Source organism: Ananas comosus, linkage group 20 (assembly GCF_001540865.1).
Source record: "Ananas comosus cultivar F153 linkage group 20, ASM154086v1, whole genome shotgun sequence".
NCBI lineage: Eukaryota > Viridiplantae > Streptophyta > Magnoliopsida > Poales > Bromeliaceae > Ananas > Ananas comosus.
The window spans coordinates 732,788-744,963 of NC_033640.1; the positions used below are offsets into that span (position 1 = coordinate 732,788).

Here is a 12,176-nt window from a genome sequence, read left to right on the forward strand (position 1 = left end):
TAAATTAGAGAGATCGAGAGAGAGAGAGACAGAGAGAGAGAGAGAGATGCGAAAATCCCACCAAATTCCCCAAAATCGCCCATAAGAGGAAACCCTAGGCGACGAATCCGACGATCCCGAACCCTCCGTAAGCTTCCCCAATCGTCTCTCCCTCTCTGCGCCCCTCGCAGGGCGTGATTTTGCGGGGTTCCGAGCTGGATCTGGCTCGTGGCCTCTGGATCTAGGGTTCCCGGGATGATGCTCTCGCTGCAGGGCGACGCGCGGCAGCAGCAGCCGCAGCTGCAGCTGCAGCCGCCGCCTCCGGCGGCTGCGCCGATGATCGGCTCCGGCGTGGTCGATTGGTTAGGGTTTAGTCGCGGCGCGGTCGTAAAGAGGGAGGCGGCGAGTGGTTCGTTCCAGCTGCAGCCCCTGCTCGATGGTAGAGTCGATTTCAAGCCCTTGCAGAGTCAAAATCCGGCGGAAGGTGAGAAATTTTGGATCTTTTCTGCTCCGAACTCGATTTAACAGCAAAAAGATCTAATTTTGGGTAGTAATTTCATGTTAAGAGTATCCAGTTTTTGAGTTCATTAGGTATTGGATACAAAATTAGGCCCTGCGTACTTTTTATTCCTACAATAAATTCTTCTTTTTGGTTCAATATCTAGAAATATGGATGATTTGATGTGTGCTATCAATTTGATGTCTCAAGTTGTCTAGTTAAGGTAGGAAATTTTGTTTTCATTTTAACAAACACGGCGTATGGAGATTTGAGGAGTTTCGAATAAGGAATTGAAGCTCCTCGAAGTATAAAAAGTCTTTATTTTAAAGGTAAAATCTTATATCATCATAAATAGCCAGATACTATATCATGGTTCCACTTTTACTCTGTATTAACTTAACCTAGTCATTTTTTGTAATTTTCGTCTCGAAGCATATAAGTCTTTTTTGCGAACTACTGAGTTCAGATATTCGCATATCAAGGTTTTCCAGAATCTGCTTATTCCTTTCTGAATTATGTTTTCATTGTTGATTTTGAGGCTTTTTGTTTTTTGTCATGTATTTATGCATGTATTTGTGGCGTACGCACATGTGCATGTCTTTAGCAATTAAATGTTTGTAGTTGTTGCTATGGTAATTTTAATGTGTGATGTGCGAGTATGGTATGTTGATTGTTGTAGTTGATGAGGAGATGCATCTCAGTCTTGCGCATCAGAACTACAAAGCAGGGAACTACAAGAAAGCACTTGAGCATAGCAATGTTGTTTATGAGAAGAACCCACAGCGTACCGACAATCTCCTTCTTCTAGGAGCAATATACTATCAGGTTGCTGTTTAATTGTACTCGTGTCGCTATACAACTCTCTCTCTCTCTCTTACTTTATTGCACACTCTTTTCTCTCTCTCTCTCTCACACACACACACTTACTCTCTAATCTTTATTGGGCTCTTCACAGCTACATGAGTTTGATATGTGCATTGCAAAGAATGAAGAAGCTCTGGCAATTGATCCTCATTTTGCGGAGTGTTATGGTAACATGGCAAATGCATGGAAGGTAACAAATGAGGATTTTTATTATTTTATTTTTATTTTTTTTTGTGGGAGCTTAGGGAGAGTAGGGGAAAATAATGAATACTCGTTTTCAGCAGAAAGATGCTTGCTGTTTTTGATAAACCTAGATTAGTTTCTTAACTTACAATGTGCATCCTCTGTGGTGCAGGAGAAAGGCGATGTTGATCTTGCTATCCGTTATTATTTAACTGCTATCCAGGTTCGATTTTTTGTGGAAGTTTTTATTTCTGATGCTATACATTGCTATAGCACTTCTTACTCCTTCACTATCTCATTTTATATAGTAATTAGGTGAAATACATTTTGTTTCACTTCTAAAATTTGATGTATTCCTTGGGATTTGTAGTCAGATATCGAACTCCCTTTTTCTTGTTTGATGCTCGTAGAATTGTTGGCTGTAGTTGGTATGTTGTTTGTTCTTTTGGAACTGCTAATAATGGCATTGAAATTTGCATAAAAGAAAGGCAAGGCTATTGCTTTCTATCCGAAATTAGGAAATATCCCATCTGCTCTAATTACTTTAATTCAGGTCCGTTTTAGGACTCCTCTTTTGTTTTGTTACCTTTAGATTGAATTGAATAAACCCAAAGTTGGTGCAATATGGGGTTTTTTTTCTCATTGCTTGCTTCTTTTAGTTCCCCATTGTCATTCCTCAAATCTTTTCTCTTGACGGCATTTATGATTTATCCATGTCATAATTTTCATATATAAGTTGATTTGCATTGTAACATGTATACTGTGTCCACCTATTCGAGAAGCGAAACTACTCCACATTTTCTAGTATTTTATTATTATTAATCTTCTTCACGTGTCCTAGTATTTCAGGGATTTCATATGTTTGGCACTAAATATCTACATTTTTTTCTTTTTATTTATTTTCATTTGGTTTGTGGAAAAAAAACTCTCTTTGTAATTCACTTAATTCTTTCCTTCAATTTTTGCTGGCTTCGTGTACTGCTTCCAGCTCCGGCCCAACTTCTCCGATGCGTGGTCCAACTTGGCTAGTGCGTACACTCGGAAAGGAAAACTGAATGAGGCAGCACAGTGTTGTAGACAGGCTCTCTCACTAAATCCTCGTCTGGCAAGTATCAACAATTATTTTCTGGGCATTTTCCTATGCCTTGAGAGTTTATATTAACTTCTTCTTTTGTATGACTAGGTTGATGCCCATAGTAACCTTGGAAATTTGCTGAAATCCCAAGGATTTATTCAAGAGGTACTGAATTTTATGCAAATAATGCCATAACTTTTTTGGTAAAAGTTTACTGAGACCCCGTCATCTAGAGGACATTTTGAAATAGGCCCCTAAACTCTACTTTGTTTTTTGATCGACCGCCCGTCAAATTTCTTCTCAGTGGTTATTCTAGTTGATTTGAAATTTTGTTCAATTTAATGATTCTCTTTGTTATGAGCTGGATTATTCCAGTTCCCTTTGCTAGAAAGTGATTAGAGTCAAAATTTGACAGAATCACCAATGAACTTAATAAAATTCTCAATTTAATTAAGCTAAAATCACTCAATTTAAGAAAAATCAAAACTTTTAAGGGATTGCCAATAAAAAAAAGTGAACTTAAGGGAGCCATTTCTCGATATCCTGTAGTTAAGGGGATTTCCATTAACTTTTACCTAATTTTTCTTTCGATGTCAGAAGTGAATGCAACTGCTACTCTTGAAAATCTAATTGTTCAGAGTGTTGTTCAGAAACTTTGTATTCCTTGTATTTCCAAAATGCCTCTTGTTAGAAAACTTATTCTAATGAAAAGCGTATTTCTTATGAATTGGACAGTGTGACTAACGGTAATGGGATTTCATTAAAAACGGCAGCTTCAAGGGGTATCTGCAAAGTTATCTGCAGGGATATACATCTGAAATCTCAAATAATTTCATTGGACAAAACATTTCAGTTTTGCAAAGGGATTACTAGTTTCTGTTGAAGCACTTCAATTGTAGATATTTCATTTTGGATAATATCATTGAGCATTGTAAATTATGAATGCCTTGTCACTTGCTGCATGCAATATGGAACTTTATTCAGGCATACAAGTGCTACATTGAGGCCTTGCGGATTCAGCCCACCTTTGCTATTGCATGGTCAAATCTTGCTGGGCTGTTCATGGAAGCTGGAGATCTCAACAGAGCCCTCGTGTATTATAAGGTAGAACTTTCCTATAAATTGAAGTTTGATGTGTTTGGCCTTAAAAGTCCATTTTGTTGCCATGTACAAATTCTGTGATGTAAGGGGTCATTAAATGTTAGTTTGTCATTTAATCTCGTAAATTTATCTCTTGCCTTTACCCAGTTATTTGCATGGACATAAAATAACATGTTGTTGTCGGATTATGTTCTCAGGAAGCTATTAAACTCAAGCCATCATATGCTGATGCCTACCTGAATATGGGGAATGTTTACAAGGTAAGCCTTGATGAATTGTGACAATATCACCAGGCAGCAGAAGTTGCTAGGAAGTAGGAAGTGCTTTTGGGAGGAAAACAAAGGTTTTTACTTGGCTTTTCCAGGCTTTGGGAATGCCTCAAGAGGCTATTATGTGCTACCAGCAAGCTCTGCAGTCACGTCCTGACTATGCCATGGCATATGGTGAGTGTCGCCCTTTCAAGATTATTTGATAATATCACTGAGGCAAGATCTAGTTGTTAGTTTCCCTTCATGCATCTTGTTTTTGGCAATCCAAATTGGCTGTTTTGGCCACCCTGAAACTTTGAAACCTGTATATTGCCCCTGATTATTTGATGGTATCATTGAGGCAAGATCTATTTGTTAGTTTCCCTTCATGCATCTTGTTTTTGGCAGTGCAAATTGGCTGTTATTTCCACCCTGAAACACTTTGAAACCTGTATATTGGTACTCTCAAACTATGTTTATGACTTCACCTCCAAATGTTTTTCCCTGGGGCTTGGGCAATATATATGACTTTCCTTATGGGCCATGCGATACGTTGTTGGTTTTAATATTTGAGCGGATAATGTGAAGATCGTGATTTTTACAACTGAAGTTGTCGAACTTAGAGGTATAATTTGTGTGTCAAATGTAGCTGATACAGAGCATAATAGAGAGGGATGAAATGAATATTTGGTGCAGGAAACCTTGCAAGCACTTACTATGAGCAAGGTCAGCTTGATTTGGCGATTCTCCACTACAATCAAGCCATAATTTATGATTCCCGTTTTGTGGAGGCATACAACAATCTGGTATTTTAATATACCCCTTATTCTATAGAGTGAATAGTGAGTTAAAATATTACTTGCTTAGTTGTCTTTTTTGTGATCCTAAAGGGAAATGCTCTTAAAGATGCTGGTAGATTGGAAGAAGCTATCAATTGTTACCAAGTGAGCCATCCCATTTTTCTATTCCGCCTCCTTTTTATTTATCAATTTTGTTTATGGTCTAATTTCATCTTTTTTCCCTTGCTAAGTCATGCCTCACCCTGCAAGCTAACCACCCACAAGCTCTCACTAACCTTGGTAATGTATACATGGAATGGTGAGTTCTTTAGATGTTTTAATCTGCATAAAAAAGTATGAAAATATGTGAAACTTTGTTATATATTATGAGATCAGTTTACAGAGGGAAAGAGCAATTAAACTTGCAGGAACATGATAAGTGCAGCTGCTTCATTCTACAAGGCGACAATATCTGTAACAACTGGATTATCTGCTCCTTTTAGCAATTTAGCAGTGATATATAAACAACAAGTACTTCTCCTATTACTTTTCTAGCTTGTTTTAACGTTTTGATTTTATTAGCATTTGATATTAGTTTTAATTGAATCTCCTAAAATTTGTCTTTCTATTGCTGATGCCAGGGAAACTACACAGACGCTATAGCTTGCTACAATGAGGTGCTCCGAATAGATCCCGTGGCAGCTGATGCTCTAGTTAACAGGGGAAACACGTTCAAAGAGATTGGTAGAGTTAATGAAGCGATACAGGATTATATACGAGCTGTGACAATAAGGCCGACTATGGCAGAAGCTCATGCAAACTTAGCCTCAGCTTATAAGGACAGGTGTTTTCCTGTGTTCTCTCCAAATTAATTTTCAGATTTGAGATAGGGTTTTTGCATATGTGCTCTCAAAATCATGTGTTTCCAAGTATAGTGGTCCAAAGTTAAAATTTACCTATATGCCCTTCTGCTTAACTTTCTGTCACCAAAAATTGGAAACAGAAACCCATGAAATGACCGTTACAATTATACCTCTAAAAGACTAAATGTTGGCAAAAGGTGTCAACACCTAGAGTCAGTTTCTGTTTCTAAGGTGTTAATGCAAAAGGAGGGCATATTTTTTGCCTCGAGGTGTTAGTGAGGTCCACAGATGCTGAAAATGGAGGTGAATAGATACAAATGCAATATATTTTTCAGGTCATAGGTGCATTTTAGAAAGAATAAATTCAAATACATGTACTGTAAGGGTTTAAAAAGCCTCTTTGACATATTTGTTTGCATGTATTGACTGGATTGATTTTCTGTAGTGGACATGTTGAAGCTGCTATAAAGAGCTATAAACAAGCTCTTTATCTGCGTCCAGACTTTCCGGAAGCAACTTGTAATCTTTTACACACTTTGCAGGTAGTTTAATGATTAATTTTGAGCAGACTGTATATATATATATATTACATGTGTGACAATAAATTAAATTACATATTTTCTTTGGCCGTGTGCAGTGTGTCTGTGATTGGGAAGATAGAGAGAACAAGTTCCTTGAGGTTGAAGGAATCATTAGAAGGCAGATAAAGGTTTAAATTCATCAATTGAATTGTGAAAATAGTTTCTCATTCTTCTTGAATTTGGATTTTGAATCCAGTTAACTCATCTAAAATCATAAGCTTAATTAATTCATGCTTTCTTTCAGATGTCCGTTCTTCCAAGTGTGCAACCGTTCCATGCTATAGCTTATCCACTTGATCCCATACTTGCCTTGGAAATCAGGTGACACATTATTATTATTGTTATTATTATTTAAGCTTTTTGTATTTGAACAACCCTGCGGTTCCTGCCCCTACCAAAAAAGGCCAAAAAAAAAAAAGAAAAAAAATGAAATATTCTTTTTCTTGGACTACATGGTAATTTCTTTGTTGAAAACCATTAGAATTGGAAAAGAAGTTTCTGGAATCAAATTGCTCAATACTTAGGGTTCTTAAATAAGAGCAGCAAATGAAGTTTGGGGTTCTATTTACTATTGACCTCTAGTTAGTGTGTGAGTGTAACTGTGTGTGAGCTTGATTCATCAGTTCGTCATGTAATTAGAAAGATGGATTTGTGCCTTAACTGATGACTTATTCTTCAGCCGCAAATATGCTGCTCATTGTACGCTGATAGCTTCTCGTTTCACGCTTCCTCCCTTTACTCACCCCCCTCCCATTCCTGTGAAGAGTGAAGGTGGACTAGGTCGGCTAAGGGTAGGGTAAGTATTTCACTTTCTCCCTTTCGATATTACTTTCTCTTTTTCTTAAAGTAACATAGAAATGCACAAGTGTTTTGCAGATATGTGAGTAGTGACTTTGGCAACCATCCTCTATCTCATCTTATGGGCTCTATTTTCGGCATGCACAACCGGGAGAACATTGAGGTCACTCTTCTTTCCAGATGTTTACATATACACCCCTGTAAAATTATTAACTTTTGCATGTGTCCTTGCAAATTCCAAGTTATCTCATATTCACGTCGAGAGAGAAGGGCATGTTTGGATGCCATAACAAGTTATCGGCTGATACTTTCGCCTACGACTCTGATTTTAATCCATTTAAAGTCTTAATAATCATGATTTCTCAATATTGTGAATTCCACCCCATTATAATAAGTGGGACTGTTAGACTATATATTTGTTGCCTTGTTAGGCACCTTTTTATACTTCCCATTGATTAATTGGCATATTTCTTTCGAGTGAATAAAAGAGATGCCTGGGCTGGATATCCATGCCCCACAAGAGGCCTTCATTTTCTTGAATTACGCCCTTCTTGACAAATTCTTTTTGATGCAAAACCAACTTCTTTGAATGTGATATCTCCCGAAAAAAATGCATTTTGGCCGTACATTTGTGAGAATTCAAATGCTGCATCTGTATGTATATTTTTAAATAGTGCTCCTCATACTTTATTTTGGGCATGTGTATATGAATGTGTTTCTGTAAAAGAACTTTCTTTAAATAGTGATTCTCATGCCTTTTGATTTCTGATAGCAGACAGCCAGTTATGCTTACAGGTTTTCTGTTATGCACTGAGTCAAAATGATGGCACTGAGTGGAGGCAGCGTATTCAGTCTGAAGCCGAGCATTTTATTGACGTATCTTCTATGACATCTGATGCGATCGCCAGGTTGATCAACGATGATAAGATACAGATCCTAGTCAATCTTAATGGATATACCAAGGTGCTCATTATTTCTTGACTTCTTCTTTTGCTTCTAACCTAAAAACACCCAGGTTAACTCGGTAAAGGCATTGATACATTTAATATGTATTGTCATTATTGTTACTTGATGAAAACTAACGGATCTTACCTGAGCAATCTGCATAGGAGGGGGAAAAAGAGAAAAAAAGAAGAAGAAAAACCATGTAATCTTGTTAGTTATCTTTTCCTGACTCCTGTCTGATTCCTTTTCTTTAGGGTGCTAGAAATGAAATTTTCGCTATGCAACCAGCACCTATTCAGGTTTCTTACATGGGCTTTCCCGGGACAACTGGTGCAACATACATCGACTATTTGGTCACCGATGAGGTCTGCGACAATAAACTCTCTTTATCAATACTAACCTCCTATCCTGCTTATTTTTTAGTGCCTTAATTTCTGATGCATTATGCTTCTTTTGTCAACTTTGCAGTTTGTTTCGCCTACGCGCTTCGCACATATTTACTCTGAGAATCTTGTCCATCTGCCTCATTGCTACTTCGTGAATGATTATAAGCAGGTAACGAACTCGTTGTTTTAGGCACAATTTGGTTTGGAAATATATTTAAATGGAATGACATTTTTCTTAATGGGGCACACTGCTGTCGTGGTTGAGAACAATGCCCCTTGCATGTTTGGTTGGACATGAGAGGAAACTGCAATAATGAGGGTTTATTTGAAGGAGTATGGGTATAAGTGGTGATAAAGTGGGACTAAGGCAGATAACCGTCTCTGAAACTTATTGCTTTTGCTTCTTGACTTACAGTGATTTCCTACTAACATTTTTTTTTATTATGATCATCAGAAAAACCGAGATGTTCTCGATCCGGTCTGCAAACACAAACGGTCTGATTATGGGTTGCCTGAAGATAAATTTATTTTCGCATGCTTTAATCAGCTTTACAAGATGGACCCTGAAGTATTTAATACTTGGTAATAATGCTTTTTAATATACTTCTATACATAAAGTATCTAAATATATCAAGTCTCCGATGTTGTACATTATTGTTATTTACACTTGCATATGCTTAACATGTCGCAGGTGCAATATCCTTAGACGAGTTCCAAATAGTGTACTGTGGCTGCTAAGGTTTCCAGCCTCAGGCGAGATGAGGTTGCGAACATGTAAGTGCATTCAAAAGGCCCTCCATACTCAGTGCTCAGCCCTTCGTTTTAACAGATTAATGACCTTCGAAACTTTTACTTTGAGCTGCAGCAATGTTAGGATTATTTTAATTTTACAAAAAAACTGTTTAGGATTCCTACATGCACAATATTCAACAATTTAGTTGTATTTATCTTATAAAATTCTCCCGGACAGATGCCGTTGCGAAGGGGGTGAGGCCAGATCAGATCATTTTCACAGACGTAGCGATGAAAAGTGAGCACATTCGTCGAAGCGCTTTGGCGGATCTCTTCCTTGACACGTGAGCTGGTGTTTCTTGGCAAATAATAATTCTCGCATTCATGTTTCTTTGGTATTTAATGCTTATTGCTAGATGTTTTTTTTTTTTTCTGGCCCTTTTTATTACCAGGCCCCTGTGTAATGCACACACCACAGGCACAGATGTATTATGGGCCGGATTGCCGATGATTACACGACCGCTGGAGAAAATGGCCACTAGAGTGGCCGGCTCATTGTGTCTAGCTACTGGAGTTGGCGAAGAGATGATTGTAAGCAGGTAATTAAACTGACATATTACAATATTGATAAATTGTTAAAAAACCATAAATTACGAATATTGTGCTTTCCGCTTTGCACGCCAGAATACTGAAACCTGTATGTCATCTCTTAAACACTACAAACTTCATCACTCGCCGCCCTTATGTTTTAAAATTATCATGGGAAAATTATGAAGATTATCTTGCAATTTAGGGTTTCATAGTTGATCAGTTTATCTTTTACAAAATTGGAGAACTTTGGTGTGATTTCTATCCTTTGTCCTTTTCAGTATGCAAGAGTATGAAGAAAAAGCTGTCACACTGGCTTTAAATCCCGCAAAGCTCAGGGCGCTTAGAGATAGATTGAAGGAAGCTCGCATGTTTTGCCCTCTTTTTGACACTGCTCGATGGGTAAGCTCTCATGCCAAATTACTCGTCTGATCCAGCTTTTAAAGCAGCTTCTCTACTACAGAAAATAGAAGCTTTTTGAAACTTAAGCCAAAAATTGTCAAACAAAAAATCATACACCCGTTTGGTTCAGGGTTAAGGGGTGGAATAACCCCTTAACCCCGAAGTTATTCCCAAACACCCAATTCCACCCCACCCCACTACAACCAAACAAAATACTATTTTATCCACTATCTTTCTTATCCCACCTACTTCAATCAAACACTATTTTATCTATACCTGGACTAAACCCAATTCTCAACCAAATACAATTACTCTAACCCTATCTTAACCCTGAACTTAACTCTATTTCTGGAATAACAAGTTTTTACTTAACCCCGAACCAAACGGTAAGAGTTTTCATTAATGTGTTAATGAAGTGAACAAGCTACATGGTTTCGTGCAATTGGGACCATTTTAACAAAGAATTCGACCTTCTTTCCGCCGAAGCTCCATAAGCCTCTGACATTTTAAACCTTTTCCAGGTGCGGAATCTCGATAGAGCCTACTTCAAAATGTGGAACCTCTACTGCTGCGGCCAGCATCCGAAGCCCTTTAAGGTGACGGAAAACAACGCCGAGTTCCCGTACGACAGGTAGTCCGACTGCTAACATGAGGCTCTGTAAATAAAGATGAAAAGGAGTCAAAAGAGTCGCAGTTTTACTGCATGTTCGTTGTTCCGATACGCGATCAGCGATCAAATTTATATGTCAACAGTAAGAAAGATTTGAGTAGCTGTTGGGCTAGAAGATTTAAGTGGTTGTATTATTATGTGTGTTAAGCATTTATGTATTATTATTAGTATCTGTTGTTGCTATATCTAAGGTCATATATATATATATGTATGTGTGGCTCAATTTATATGCGATTCAACCTTTGGTGTCTTATTAGAGGAGATTGAGCTCATTATTTATTTATAATTTGAGCCCTTCTCAAGGTGTTCACATATTGACCAGTGTCTAATTTTGTTTATATATATATATATATATATATATATTTTTGCTTTTTACCCTTTAATTTTTTTCTCTTTTTAGTGGCAGCAAAGAATTTGATTGAGGACTTAGGGCCTGTTTGGTTCCTCTAGAAAAGCATGGAAAAAAAATTTTCCAAGAAAAAAGTTTTCCAAAACTAATTATTTTTTTGAAAAAATTCAAATCTTATGAAAAATAAGCATTTATGTTTTCCTGAAAAAATTTAGAAAATAAATTTTCAAAAATGGTAATGATGGTATTTTTGAAATCAAATAGGCGAAAAATTGAAAAAAAAAAAATCTCTGAAATTTTTTTATCTTATGGGATGAAACAAGCACCCCCTTTATGTGGGTCCAGTTTATGCCCACCTCTGAAAGTTCAATTCCTGAAAAAAAGGCTTTGAAGCTTGCTTTTTAGGATGTAACATAAATATCTTAGATAAAAGCATTTGAAAAAAATGAAAAAATTTCACCTATCACTGATCAAAAGAGAACAGTGATGAGAAGTAGGGCTTCAATTTTTACATCTATATCTAATACTACAAATTTTCTCATCTATCTATATTTAGTAATACTATATTTTTCCCTTAATTGAGAAGATCATTGTCCTCAAAGATGCAAGTCCGGGAACTGGAATTTCAAGAACTAGTAGTCCTTCCGGCTCGCGGCGGCCTAGTTTTACTGCATAGAAAATTCTTCGACATGCGTGCAATGCATTTAGTTACATGCTTTTTATTTGTTTATATTTAGGGGCAATTGCTTATATGGCTCCGGAAAAATTTTTGACTTTTTGATTTACCTCTCTTAAAAGACTAATATTGAAAATGCTCTTTTTACGTTCTAACATATTTCAAATATACTTCTAGAGTTAAAATTCTTTAATGAATTGTTAGTAATAACTGTTATCTTTATAAAATTACTATTTTACCATTTTAAACATATCTTTTTACTTTCACTGACTTTTCCTATTTGCATTTTAGTTAGGAGCATAAAAAATATTTTGCTTTTTAATTTTTTCAAATATATTCTTTTATTATTATCAACATTTCTTATTTGCCCTTAAGTTAAGAACAAAAAAGAAATTTTTTTTTTTTTTTTTTAACTCTAATAGATATTTAACTCACATTTAATAATCTATGTTAACCTA

General features: G+C 36.7%; 1 protein-coding gene across 1 annotated transcript; it reads left to right on the top strand.

Annotated features, from left to right (window-relative positions):
- LOC109725430 (probable UDP-N-acetylglucosamine--peptide N-acetylglucosaminyltransferase SEC) lies at window positions 1–11,007 on the top strand. The gene is made up of 28 exons (XM_020254623.1): window positions 1–463; window positions 1,158–1,303; window positions 1,434–1,532; window positions 1,698–1,748; window positions 2,514–2,630; window positions 2,709–2,765; window positions 3,585–3,704; window positions 3,899–3,961; window positions 4,066–4,144; window positions 4,646–4,755; window positions 4,840–4,893; window positions 4,980–5,047; window positions 5,157–5,259; window positions 5,370–5,572; window positions 6,037–6,133; window positions 6,229–6,300; window positions 6,417–6,493; window positions 6,852–6,968; window positions 7,049–7,133; window positions 7,766–7,933; window positions 8,170–8,280; window positions 8,384–8,470; window positions 8,756–8,883; window positions 8,993–9,075; window positions 9,272–9,377; window positions 9,486–9,632; window positions 9,903–10,023; window positions 10,545–11,007. Exons 1-28 carry the CDS (start codon window positions 235–237, stop codon window positions 10,656–10,658), a joined length of 3,012 nt encoding a protein of 1,003 aa, XP_020110212.1. The 5' UTR covers window positions 1–234; the 3' UTR covers window positions 10,659–11,007.